Source organism: Eptatretus burgeri, chromosome 12, assembly GCF_056783735.1.
Source record: "Eptatretus burgeri isolate ZD-2024b chromosome 12, Ebu_testis_v1, whole genome shotgun sequence".
Classification (NCBI taxonomy): Eukaryota; Metazoa; Chordata; class Myxini; order Myxiniformes; family Myxinidae; genus Eptatretus; species Eptatretus burgeri.
Genome location: NC_140972.1, coordinates 27,235,496 through 27,249,881, shown reverse-complemented (window position 1 = coordinate 27,249,881; position 14,386 = coordinate 27,235,496). Strand labels below are relative to the sequence as shown.

At 37.9% G+C, this 14,386-nt stretch overlaps 2 protein-coding genes across 12 annotated transcripts in view; one reads left to right on the top strand and one right to left on the bottom strand.

The window, feature by feature from the left end:
• Positions 1 to 12,521, top strand: part of CUTA (cutA divalent cation tolerance homolog) — a 40,989-nt gene extending 28,468 nt beyond the window's left edge. For all 11 annotated transcript variants that reach the window (XM_085849911.1, XM_085849910.1, XM_085849908.1 and 8 more), the window contains 3 exons: positions 11,428 to 11,473; positions 11,990 to 12,039; positions 12,222 to 12,521. In XM_085849911.1, the coding sequence (XP_085706037.1) occupies positions 11,428 to 11,473; positions 11,990 to 12,039; positions 12,222 to 12,321 (196 nt within the window). In that variant the 3' untranslated portion in view covers positions 12,322 to 12,521. The remainder of the gene's footprint in view (positions 1 to 11,427; positions 11,474 to 11,989; positions 12,040 to 12,221) is intronic.
• Positions 5,833 to 9,040, bottom strand: LOC147015295 (uncharacterized). The gene is made up of 3 exons (XM_085849904.1): positions 8,027 to 9,040; positions 7,753 to 7,929; positions 5,833 to 7,655 (listed from the first exon to the last, which is right to left on the bottom strand). The coding sequence occupies exons 1-3, from the start codon at positions 8,117 to 8,119 to the stop codon at positions 6,624 to 6,626; spliced, it is 1,302 nt and encodes a 433-aa protein (XP_085706030.1). The 5' UTR covers positions 8,120 to 9,040; the 3' UTR covers positions 5,833 to 6,623.
• Positions 12,522 to 14,386: the final 1,865 nt, after the last annotated feature.

Here is a 14,386-nt window from a genome sequence, read left to right as displayed (position 1 = left end):
CCACTACAACTTGACACAACAAAAGAATATGAGGCATCTTTATTGTCCATGGAGACTTATAATACCTTATTTAATATAACCGAGAAAAATGACAAGTTTAGTTATAATCCGGGAAGTGGATACAAAACGATAACAGTCTCACCGGAGCATACGAGATTTCTCAAATATCTTCCGAAATTGCTCGTCTTATGAAAGAACAGGGTGATGAACCAAAAAATATTGTTATAAACATTCAAAAACATACTTCAAAATCAACGATTAAAGTTAAAAATAACTACAAGGTTGATTTCACAATTGATAATTCATTTAGAGAGTTATTAGGTTTCTCCTCAAAAAAGATTGAAACTAATGGGACGTTTTACAGTGATAATGTCATTCAAATATCCTCAGGAATAAATTCGGTGTTAATTCACTGTGATTTGATTGATGGTGCTTATAATGATGGATTAAAAACAAATACAATATTTTCATTCAGCGCATACTCAACCCCAATTGGTTATAAATTCAATATGGAGCCTAAAAATTTGGTTTATCTACCTGTGTCAGGAAAAACCATACACAGAGTAAATTTTAGGATAACCGACCAAGATAATCGTGTGATCTCTTTTAATGGAGAAGTTATATCCATCAGAATTCACCTACGTGAAGTTTTTCAATAAATAAATACGATGGTTATTGTGAGGAAGCACGAGTTGGGAAAATATAAAATAATTACAGGGGATGGGATGTTCCTTTCCCCGTACTACAAGGGTGAAGGTATGTATCTTGGTAGAGGATACTATAAACCTAAGAGACAAAGGGGTGTCGGACATCAATTTAGAGGAGATGGGATAATTGATACTCTCATGGGTATTGGTTCAACTATTCTTAAACATAAAGACCTAATTGGTTCAACTGCTTCTGCTGTGGGAAATGTAGCAGGTGCTGTAAAGAGTATAAAAGATGCTCAGAAAGAATCTCATAAATTACAAGCAATAAAAGAAATTAAGAAAGGTAAAACTCAGTTGTCCCCCCAAGAACGACAGAAAATAATTCAAATACTTGGATCAGGGTTTCAAAAGTTTTAACATCTTTTTCCTAAATAAATACAAGTATGGAAGCAATTGATAGTATCTATGATTTGGATGATACTATTATTATCTCAAACTCCACTAAAAAGAAGATTACTTCAAGGTAAATGCAATAACTGGAACAGACTGGAATACAAATGGTACAAAAAGTTTTGAAATAAATAATCAACAAACCTATTTGAATCTCTCCGAAAGTTTCTTGTTGTGTAAATTTAAATTCACTAAGGCTGGGAATAACACAAACGCTACACTTGTAAATGATTTCTTCTGGAAAATGTTTGATAGTGTGCGATTGTATATTGGAACACAAGAAGTTGAAGCGGTTGATTATGTCTCTGCTGTATCTGAAATGATGAAATTTACACTCTATACATTCAGTGATAGAATGGGAAAGGGGTCTGTCGAAGGTTTTATTCCTGATATGTCAACGGGAACAAACACAGACCCTGGATATATTCAAAGGAAAGGAATGTATAATGATGATACAAAAGCAGAAAATAGTTTTACTGTGGCAGTTCCTCTTAAAGGTATATTTGGATTTTGTGATTATGATAAAGTTCTGTATGGTCTTAAAATTAGATTTCAACTACAAAGGAATGATAATGAAAATAGATTGCTTTTTGGTGTTGGTAATGCTTTTGGTGATCAGAATAAATTTGTAATTGAGGAGATGAGTTGGTATATCAGTGAATATACTCCTAATCTTAAAACAGAAGAGATGTTGAATCGAAGACTTAACTCAAAAAAACCACTCAGTGTATCATACCTCAAAAGAAGATGTCAACACGTTAAACTCAATCAAACTACTTACACGTGGAATTTGGGTGTTCTGGAAGGAAAGCCACGATATCTGTGGATGATTTTTAAAAAACCAGATGGTGATACTGCGACTGATAAGAATAATGCATTGACTGATAATGCTAAGGTGAAACAACTTCGCGTTTCTCTAGATGGAACATTTTATCCACGAGATAGATTGGAAATTAATTGGGAAAAAAATGATTTTGCTGAAGCATACAAGTCTTACCAAAAGGTGTGTGAAAGTAATGGAAATAAAGAACCTATTTTGGATATGACAGCATTTAAAAGTTTGTATACAATCTATACGTTTGACCTGAGCGCTCAAAAAGAAACTATAAAGTCTAATCGAGTGGATACTTCCCTATACATTGAAAGAGGAGAGAGTGAAGAAGTTGATACATATTGTTTGCTTTTGGAAGAAACAGAATTGCAGATTAATACAGATAATGGTGTGATGATTAGTCTCACATAATTTTTTGTTAAATAAATGAGTGGCAAAGTACCAACTGGGGTATATGTTAATCAAATCAATCTTCATAAACTATCATCTTGTGTTCAAAATCAAAAGCCTTGTACGATTAACGTTAATACAATTCAGAGAAAAGGAGCAGTAAGAATTGATGTTTTGCTCACAAGAGAACAGGTTAAAATCTTGAATGACACTGGCTCACTTAAAATTAAAATGACAAAACCAATGTTGAAAAAATATTCAATAAGAGAGACGAGTGGAGGATTTCTCCCATTTCTAATTCCTTTATTTGCTGGTTTAAGTGCGGTTGGAGCATTGACGGGTGGTATTTCAACAGCGGTCAAAACTGCCAACGAAAGGAAGGCTCAACTCCAGGCTCAAAAAGAATTGGAAAGACATAACAAAGAGTTGGAGAAACAAATTAGTGGAAGTGGTGTAATTGTAGATTTTGCTGAAAAACTTGAAGGTCTGCCTGATAAAGCGAGATTGTTAGTTGGAGATATGCTTTCTTCTATAGCACAAGCAGGTGTAAAATTAACGAAAAGAGGTAATGGATTATATCTTTCTAATAAATAAATGAGTATTGATGAGTGGTTGAAAGAATTTGGAAAGAATACAACATCAAATTTACAACTTGCCAAATATTGTAAGAAATTAAAAATTCATAATGTGGTTATTTGTATGAGAGATGAATTAACAAATGTGTCGAAACATACAAAGAATATTATTATGAACTTAGAAGATAATGATGGGAACGGTTCTCATTGGGTTTGTATTTTTAATAGTCAAGACAAATATTATTTTGATAGTTTTGGTCTTCCACCACCTGTTGAAGTCATAAAATTCTTACAGAATGGTGTTTATCAAACATTTCAAGTCCAAGAATTAAATTCCAAGTGTTGTGGTCAATTATGTCTATATGTGTTATTTCAACTCAACAAAAATAAAAAATTTTATGATATTATTTTTAATCTAATATAAATGACTTATGTTGGTAAAGATGGTTCTATCTTTGGTGTATCTCAAGAACTGGATATTGATTTATCAAATTATTACACAAAGGCACAGGCTGAACGACATAAATATAATATAAACAAAAATATTAACATGAAAAATGCTTATAAATTAAAAAATTATCCAAGCCCGACTGACGCGAATGACTTGGTGAGATTAAGCGATTTATCACAATATATATACTTAAATAAAACGGCTGTGTATTCTAAAGATACAGAAGTGTTGATATTATCTCCAGGTCATACAGAATTCACAGTTCGAATTAAAATAAATTTTTATAAAGAAGGGCGTATCGTTTGTATGAGAATAGAACAATGGGGGTATGATATGAATGATTTAGGGTATAATTGGTCATTTAAAATTAACCTCGAAGACCTGGAACAATTAAATCAGTCTCGTAAGGAAGAATATTATCCACTTGGTATCGAGAATGAGTTTTGTGGAGCCACGATTAGTAAACAACAAATAAAAGAATTTAATAAGGGTAAATATAATAATGGTTTTGCCCTTGTTTATCTCATGAAAACAGAAAAAACAGGATTATATATAATAAGTAAGGAAATACAAAATGATTTAACTATGGGAAGATGGGGAGGTGTTTCGTGCCATAATATTATTCTAACATATATTTCTAATACATAAATGACAGCAAGAAGGCTTCAAGAAAATTATCATTTCTGTGTTCAAGCATACCTTCAAGAAAAGGGTATTCGGTATTTTAATAAATATGTTCTACAACATAAGAATGAGGTATTTTCAATAAAAGATTGGCATTATGCTGATGTTGATAAACCGACAACTTTAGATTTAATTAGAATGTTAAATAATGAAAAAATTATAAGGTTAAGAAAAGGTAAGGCTCTTTTAGAAATTCAAAAGAAATTTTATTGGTATCCTGTTGTAAAAAAAATTATTTTGGATACAGGAATAACAAGAAATCCTGATGAATATATGTATAATATTCTATGGGGTGTAAACGATTCAAGTATAGTAAGGGATGAGGAAGGAGTTGAAGAAGAGAGGGAAGAGGAGGAAAAGGAGGAGGAGGAGAGAGAGAAGGAGGAAAGAGAGAATAGAGAGAGGGAGGAAAGAGAGAAGAGAGAGAGGGAGAAGAAAGAGAAGGAGGAAAAGGAGAAGAGAGAGAAGGAGGAAAGAGAGAAGAGAGAGAAGGAGGAAAAGGAGAAGAGAGAGAGGGAGGAAAGAGAGAGAATGAATAAATATCAAAATATGGAAACCAGTGAGATTCAAAAAGAATAGAGGTATTACAGAAAATAACTCAACCCACCGAGGAGGAAAACAAAGAATTGACAAGTCTATTTGCAATACTTTCGACAAGACTATTAGCATCGACAAGATATAGATTTTAATTCAAGTTTTTTCTTAAATAAATGGAGGAGAGAGTGAAGGCATTTCTTAGGATTCTTTATGTTTTAAAAATTAAGATTCAAATGTGCATGTTGGAAACTAAAAAGGTTTTTGCACTCTGCAGGAATTTTTCTCATAAATAAATGAGTTATTGTCTCAAATGTAAAAAGAAAACTAATACTAAAAATATTTCATATATTAAAAGTAAAAATAACAGGGTTATACAAAAAGGTATATGTTCGGTGTGTGGTTCAAAAAAAAATCAATTTATCTCCAAACACAAACTCTGAGGAGATATACAAAAGTTTTTATCAGGAAGTAAATTTACAACTACTGGAATACCAGGGGAATTACATCTTCCAGGTTATTCTTTCTGTGGTCCAGGCACAAACTTAGATAAAAGATTAGATGAGGCAGACAATCCTAAATCCTGGAGTAAACCAATCAATAGAGTTGATGAAGTGTGCATGAGACACGATATTGATTATGGGAATACCACAACGTTGGAAGAAAAGCATGAAGCCGATAGAGAAATGTTGTATAATTTGTCTCTGATACAAAATCCAACCTTGAGAGAAAAAGTTGATAGGTTCATCGTGAAGAAGATGATTAGTGCTAAATTGAAACTTGGACTTGGAAATTCAAAAAACTTATAGGCTCTAATGATGCCATTAAGACTGAAGAGCAATTAGCTGATGAATTACATAAACCAATATTCACAAAGTTTCAGAGAAGGAAAGTTTATTCCAAGGAAGTTGATTATATCTGGTCTGCTGATTTGATTGAACTCAATAATGATAAGGGGTACAAGTATGCTTTAACCGTTATTGATTTGAGGAGTAGATATGCGTGGGTTGTCCCTTTAAAAAACAAAACAGGTAATACTCTTATGTTAGCTTTTCAACAGATATTTAATAAAAGTAAGAGAAAACCTAAGAAATTGTGGACTGATGAGGGTAGAGAGTTTTATAACAAGACATTTATGAATTTTCTAAAAAATAACAGTATTACATTATACAGTACCTTTAATGAAGGGAAGGCAGTTGTTGTTGAACGTTTTAATCGTACCTTAAAAGAGAGACTATATAAAAAATTCACACAACTCGGTTCACAACAATGGTCATCTTTTATTCAGGATATTGTGGATAAGTATAATGACACGATTCACACGTCAACGAATATGAAGCCATCAGAAACATTTACAAAATTAAAATATGAAAAAGAGATTAATGTCAGAAAACCTAAGTTCAAAGTTGGTGATATCGTAAGAATATATAGGTGGAAATCTCATTTTGAAAAGGGTTTTACTGAACGATGGACGAAAGAACTTTTTAAAATTGTTGATGTAATAGATACAGTTCCTTGGACTTATAAAATATATGATTTGGAAGGGGAAGAGATTTTAGGTTCATTTTATTCACAGGAATTACAAAAGACAAAACTAAGCAGATAATACACCTTTGTGGACACTCGAGGGCCAAGTCCGAGGTGTATAACAGTATATAATGTGTGTCAAGGGGGACGTTCTTAGATCTGTGAACCCCCAAACACAGAATCCTCAACTGAATAGTCAAGGCTTAACTTTTGTTTGTGTGTGTGTGTGCAATGGGAGCAATAGGTTGGCGCTTCACTCCCTCCTACTATACACCGTTGTGGACACTCGAGGGCCAAGTCCGAGGTGTATAACAGTATATAATGTGTGTCAAGGGGGACGTTCTTAGATCTGTGAACCCCAAACACAGAATCCTCAACTGAATAGTCAAGGCTTAACTTTGTTTGTTGGTGTGTATGTGTGTGTGTCCCAACCCTCACATTCAAAATCTCAACCCCAACCCTCACATTCAAAATCTCAACCCCAACTCAATCCTCACCCAACACAGTCTTTTTCAAAATGAGATTTCCACCTATATATATATATATTTTACGTTTTTTTTTTTTTTCTTCCAATTCTGTCTTTTAAGGCTTTCAGGTTTGATGACATAGAAAGAGGGAGTAAGAACTTTCTTGATAGGTTTAGATCCCAAAGAGTGATAGCAACTCCAAAAGTCTCCAAAATATAAATAAATAAAATAATAATAATAATAAATAAATAAATAAATAAATAAAAGCCCCCAAAAAAGTTTCAAGTGTCCAACATAAACCCAACTTTCCAAGTCTTCAAGGTATAACCACATTCCCGTTGAGTTTCCAAGATATGTATCACATTGTGAGTTATCAATCCAGAACCCACATTTCAAGTATTCAAAGTAAAACCAACTTACAAAGTCTCTTAAGGATAACTCATTTACTGATTTTTTCAAAATTTGTGAGTCTCCAAGGTAGGACCCATATTTAGAACCATCTTGGCAGAACCCTTTTCCTGAGTCTCCAAGGTAGTTATTTAAACCATCAAGGCAGAACTCATTTACTGATTTTTTCAAAATTTGTGAGTCTCCAAGGTAGGCCCCATATTTAGAACCATCTTGGCAGAACCCTTTTCCTGAGTCTCCAAGGTAGTTATTTAAACCATCAAGGCAGAACTCATTTACTGATTTTTTCAAAATTTGTGAGTCTCCAAGGTAGGCCCCATATTTAGAACCATCTTGGCAGAACCCTTTTCCTGAGTCTCCAAGGTAGTTATTTAAACCATCAAGGCAGAACTCATTTACTGATTTTTTCAAAATTTGTGAGTCTCCAAGGTAAAACTTGTATTCTGGCTCATCAAGGTATAACTTATTCAGTGGGTATTGTCTTGATAACTCACAATGAGTACTATTGCTGTAAAACTCTTTTTCAGGATTTTGTTGGTCTCCAAGGTATAACTCTTTGGTTGGGTCATCAAGGACGAACTCGTTCTGTGGGTCTTGGTCGCTCATAAGGTCTTCAACCAAGCCAACAATTTCGCCCCAAGTTGTAGCAAAAGCAGTATTTTCATTTCGTATTTCAGACACAATTTCCTGTGAGAGAAAATAATAATGTATTAATTAAGTTATTTAATTATTAAATGAGTATGCTTCAATCAAAGTTTGAAAATAGGAAAATAAAAAATCTTACCTCAATAGATAAGAGGTTTGAATCCAGTTCATCAACTTGAAGGTTTAGTTCCATAGAAGACAGAGAGTTCCAAGGAACACCAAAGTCATCCCACTCAAGGTCTTCAACCAAGCCAACAATTTCCCCCAAAGTTGTAGCAAAAGCAGTATTTTCATTTTGTATTTCAGACACAATTTCCTGTGAGAGAAAATAATAATGTATTAATTAAGTTATTTAATTATTAAATGAGTATGCTTCAATCAAAGTTTGAAAATAGGAAAATAAAAAATCTTACCTCAATAGATAAGAGGTTTGAATCCAGTTCATCAACTTGAAGGTTTAGTTCCATAGAAGACAGACAGTTCGAGACAAGCACACAGAACACCATTGCCAGCAAGAACAAATGTTTAAAATGGAGCCTGGGTTTGAAGCTTTTATAGAGAAAGACTGGTGGGTGTGGTTTCCTTTGGAAATTCCCTGGGCAAGCCTAGGCAAGCCTTCATTGGGAAATTTTTCAAAACCATAACATCCTGTAATTTTCTAGTGATTTCTTTGTGAGTCAGAGATGAACTGGAAATGATGTAAGAGTGGGCGGGGCTTAGCAAAAGTAGGCGGAGCTTAGGAAAAGTGGGCGTGGCTTAGAAAAAATACCTTATGAAAAGTGGGCGGAGCTTAGCAAAAGTGGGCGGGGCTTAGGAAAAGTGGGCGTGGCTTAGAAAAAAACCTCATGAAAAGTGGGCGGAGCTTAGCAAAAGTGGGCGGGGCTTAGGAAAAGTGGGCGTGGCTTAGAAAAATACCTTATGAAAAGTGGGCGGAGCTTAGCAAAAGTGGGCGGGGCTTAGCAAAAGTGGGCGGGGCTTAAAGAAAAGTGGGCGGGGCTTATTGAATACCTTGTGGGAAGTGGGCGGGGCTTAACAAAAGTGGGCGGGGCTTAAAGAAAAGTGGGCGGGGCTTAAAAAATAACCTGTGGCTCAGGAGGTGGTCAAACAAGAGCATTAAGAGAAGTTTATCATTTCGTAATGGCACAAATGGGGTATCTTAAAAAATATAAAGATTCAAATGTTTTGTTTGTCAATATTTTAGATGGGGATTATTGTGCAAAGAAAATTAAACTATTGAAGGAATTTGAGAATGAACAAATCTTTATAGGTTCAATGAGTGAGCTGTTCAACCCCCAGGTGTTCAATTCAATGAGGTTCAACCTCCAAGTTAAAAGGGGAGACAAATAAATATACCTTGGGATAAAAAGGGGATTTATTTTTAGGGAAAAAAAATATAAATCGCTGAAAATCCCCCATTCATTTACATGGGGAAAAGTGAGCCAGAATCAGTATTCTTACCCTACTAATATGCATTGATTGATTGGTGCGAACAATTGAATAAAAAAAGATGGCTGGGTTGAATGACAAAAGTGGTAACGCTGGAAATATAATGTGATACTGCTGAGTTATTGGCTGCATTTAAATTAAAGAATTTGCCTTTTCAAAATTAGAAGCACCTCCAAGTTTCACAGCTGGCCCAGCAAGAAATGGCTCAGGTCTGACATTTCAACTACCAAGTGGTCTTCATCAGGGACTTTGCAGGCACTCGCGATGTTGTGTACACTTCAGGTGGTGCGAGGGTGGCATCACTTGATAAATTGGTGGTGCCTTCATTTTTGCATATGGATCTTCCCAACTACAAACAGTTTTTGTGCCTCCGCTGACAGTCATTAGAAGAATCATGTTTTTGGGTTGTCCGTGTGTCTGTGATAGGTTTTCTTTGCGCGATAATTTCAGAATGGCTGAAGGGATCCAAGTCAAACTTGGTACAAGTATGTATAATGATGTAAAGATAAACTGATTAGATTACGGGGTCAAGTGGTAAAGGGGCAGTGGTCCCGTTAGGTAAAAATCCTGTTACCGTGCTAACTTGGTTAGTAGCGGCTGAAACCTGAATCCTATGCAGGTTCCTACTGATGACTCCATCTTTACTCTTTACTTCTTCGGCTTTACTTCTTGGTCTTCTGTTTCATTGTGAACCATTGAGGGGTTTTTGACCAAACTTGGTTTAAGTATATATTGTTGAGGGCCAGGGGTCGGTGGCGAGAACGACCACTAGGTGGGGGAGGTTATGTCGTTTCCCACTAGACTCTCTGGAATTGTAGGCCGTCCCTCTCGGATAATTCCGTGAGGCGGCGGGTCGCTTAAGCGACAGTGGATGCCAATACCTCCACCCCGTAGCGTAAGGTCTTTTTGTCGAGAACCAATTTACCTCGTTAACTATGCGGTGTCGTCTACCGGGGAACCATGCCCTCAGTATGCCTTGCCCGAACCGGATCACTCTACCGACTACCAACTACCTTTCCAGTCGGATGCAGTGAGCGGATCTGCCTAGGTCGTACCAGCTAGAACGAACGGATTATCTGGTATAAAAACCCGGCTAAAACTCAAATATGAACCATGCTGGACCAATGAAGGAAAAGACAAAAACGAACTGGGAACATTTCTACAGTAATTTATTTACAATAAAGAAGACACAGAGCAAGACTTATCGTGGAATATACAAGCAAGAATTTACAATGTTCAAAAACACTTATACAGTTTCTACTTACAAGACGGGCCCACACACTCAGACGCACACTCAGATGATTTATTAAAAGACCCCCGTAGCCAGAGATTGAGAGACGAGCTGGGTGTTGCAGTTCGCTTGGGTACTTGCACGTTGAAGGGAGGGGTGCTCCACGGTGCGGCACCTGCTAATGGTTGTGCGGCTTGGCCCACAGTCACACGCGTGGGGCTCGTGCCTGTGGAGGAACCCGAGCGGAGCAGTCGGAGTCCCAGGGCGGAGATCAGGGTCACGGACGGGACCCACAAAAACTCCAACGAACGCCGGCCAAATGCAGAACTCCACTCGAATGCCCCAGACTCCAGTTCAAACTGCACGATGCACACCAACCAACTTGACTCCTCCAAAAAACTTACACTCTGAGGATCGCGTGGTATTTTTTATGGACCTCCCCGAACGAGGCGGGGGCTCTGTGAAACAGACGTCACCGTCCACCCCGATTGGACAGGACCTCCACGGATCCGCCCCCTTCTGGGCGGGGTCTCGGCCAGACCGGGAAAACCCCGCCCCCTTCAGGCATGTCTGGATCCGCAAAGAAGAAACCACTGCAAGAGGATTTTGCCTCGGACAGCGAGTCGCCGGTTGGGCGGGTGAAGCGCTTGTTCGGTAGCAGGTTGTTTTGTTGGTTTGTTTGGATGGTCTGTTGGATGGTCGTTAGATGTAATAACCTGCCTAAAAGGACATCTCAACGCACACCTTTGATTCTCCCACTAGACAAAAGGAAGGGACCTGTCTCACATTTACTTAACGGAATAACTGACTCTTGGGACATCTGTATGTTTGAATGCATATGGCTTCCAGAACCATAACAATATTATGATGCAAAGATGAACTTATTAGACGTCTGCGTGAAGAGGTCAAAGGTCATGTCAGGTAAAAATGTGATACTTGAGAACAGCTGAAGAGGTTTAGATCAAACTTGGTACAAGTATGATAATGATGTAATAATGTTGGCAGAGGCAATATCGGTCAACGTCGCAATGTCAAATTATGTCAAGTTCTCCTCGTGTGCATTGTAAAGCATCACTAAGTTTTTTTTTTTATTTTTTTTATTTTATTTTTTTTTTTTTTCCCTTGTTTTTGTTTTAGTTACGAGTGGCAGGGACAAATTGAAGAAGATTCAGAAGTGCTCATGGTCAGTCTTTCTTTGCTCAAATGTTGATGGTTTGGTTGACATATTGTTATGATGCAAACAAGAATGCCAAAAAAAGTTGTAGACAGATTCGGACGAAACTTGGTTGACAGGCTGGTTGTGTGATGGACAAGGACGAATTGATTCGATTTTGGTGAACATCCAAATCTGGACACGATAATTTTTTTTTTTAATTTTTCAAGCTGTTCTTCACAATTGAGAGATGGGGCCAGAAACTATACATAGCATGATATTTCAAAACGTGGACAAGTTATGACAAAACTTGGTGGATGAGTTGCTTAGGTGACGAGAACAAGTCGATTCGGTTTTGGTTCAGGTCTGGATCCATACCCGGCTTATCAGTGGGATACAAAACGTATACTGTTCAGCTTGACGGAGGTATTTGCTCTACCACGTGCCCTTCTAGTTTAATGTGTGCTTGTGAGGTCATATTTTAGTTTGGATATGAGAGTTCTTACTCATTTTACAAAGTCGTGACCATTTGTATTGCCATTTCAGATGCTAAAGACGAGGACTACTAAAATACCGCAAGTAACACAATATGTGAAGTGAGTACAGGTTCCAGATATTTTTTTCAACACTTTTACATAAATCCCTGAAATGGAATAAAAATACTAACTCAAACTGTCGTGTTTTCTCATAGGTTAACTTCCTGGACGTGCATAACGCATAAATAAGAAACAAATGAATCTTACTTTCCATTTTACTCTTTTCCTAATCCCAACCACAGGACATACCATCCGTACGAAGTGTGTGAAGTCATTTCCCACCCAATTCAAGATGGAAATCCAGATTATCTTTCCTGGGTCACCACAGTGGTCCCAGAGTGAGGGCATCAAAACCATCTCTGATGTTTTTCTTGATTTGCTGCTGACTGAACCCCACCTAAGGACAAAAAATTTGTACTGTATTATGAAAAGACAAGCAAGCACAAAATAATGCTTTTCATTAATAAAAAAAAAACAACTGTTGTTTGGTCTTCTGTGACATTTTTGTTTGGACAGTTTGAATAAACTTTCCTTAAAATGTGGTTGTTTGACTTTCCTCAGGCTTTCAGTTTTGCATTAAATCGTGTCATTCATATTGTTACGTATCCGGGGTCTGAGGTTATCACGAGGGAGCTCCTCGGACCTTTACCCAACATCTGGGCCTGAGGTCGCTGGCCACAGATAACTCTGCATTCCGATGGGATGCTCGGCAATTGCAGCTGCCGATTAGAACCGCTGAGCCAAGCAGGGTTTTCGCTCCTTGATTGCGCGTTATCTTACCATTGGCATGGCAACCCTAATTAGGGGTCATGCCCTCAACAGCCACCTGTCTATTTAGCATGTTAGGCCGAACGAACCGTGGTTGGCTGTTGGCTAATCACAGAGCCAATCAGTGGAGCAAACCTTCTTGTCTGTCTCACATGCACATGATGTTGGACCAATGGAGGAAAGGACAAAAGTGAGGAGGCTGGAAACGTTTAACAGTTCAACCAGTACATTTATTCAACAAGCACAACAAGGTTCATTCAGTCAGAAATGGCAGGTATTTACGATATTAATCATGAGCATGTATTTACAATGGAAGGACAAAAATCACAATGAAAAGGCACAAGAGAACAGTAATTATTCTTTATGCTAACCCTAACCCTAAAAGCCCACTTGCACGGTCTTAACCTAGTCTATACACAGGACATGGCGCACCATCAATCTTCGGGGGAAACGTAGATAGAGCGGAACATGGATACGGCTCCTGCCTCACCTTACACAGATGTGTGTTATTCTGTGCTGTGTGCAGACCCGCGCCACTTGCAAGCTCCCTCTTGGTGGCTCTCACGGTCTGACCAGGCAGTGCAGCTTGTGTAGCATGCAAGCTCTCCCTTGGCTCTCATGGTCTAAACAGGCAGACGTGAGCACAGGCTTGGCCAAAGGACTCTTGCGTGGTAAGGAGAGATTAATGGACAAGAGCGAGGCAAATCAAAAGGCCTGACACATGACGTGAGTCGAGACCTGGCAAATGAGACGAGTCGAAAGCACTCCTGGTAGGTGTGTGGTAGATTGGAGCACTACGAGACAAAACCTCCCGGCAGATGGAGATGATTGGAGAATTGAAGCGTCCGGCAGATGGAGATGATTGGAGAATTGAAGCGTCCGGCAGATGGAAGTGCTTGGTAGATCGAGATGCATGATGGATCCGACGCTTAGACGCTTGGAGAATGGTTTCGGATGTGGAATGGAAAGGGGGTGGGGGAGGTTTGAAGAGGAAAGGGTCGTGAGGAATTGCAGGGTTTGAAAGGTAAAGAGTGAGGGACCTGCGATGGATGAGTAGCTGGAGTTGAAGAAGGGTCAAAATATGGATTGATAGATGTAGAAATTAAAGAGAAATTGAACATGTTAACTCACAATGTATCTCCTTCCCCCCCAAAAAATATTCTCCATACAAAAAGGATCCGGCTCACATAAACTTCAAAAATATCTGTCTGGGGGAAAATCCTACGTGTGTGAATACATGGGGCATAGCTGCAACAGTATAATGCAAGCAGTTTTTCTGCGTATCATGAACTACCTTTTTCCCCAAGCAAAACTTTTTCTGCAGCCACTTGAAACCCCCAAGTGTACCACCTGAGGGTGTTAAAAAAAGATGGTGTCATGCATGATTAATGGTATAAATTATGCAGGACTCAAGGTGAACAGTCAATCGTATATTGCTGTAAAGCCGTTAATTACAAGGATCTTAAATTATTAAAATTTATGAATCGTCTCCTTTCCCCTGGATGCAATCTCCACATCTGTGGATAATTATTTTCAAAAAATAACTTGTGTGTGTGTGTGGCATGTCATCGTCTTCTTTTGGATGCAGGACAACTGACAAGGCTGCGGGGTGGCATCATGGACTGAGGGTGTGTGTGCC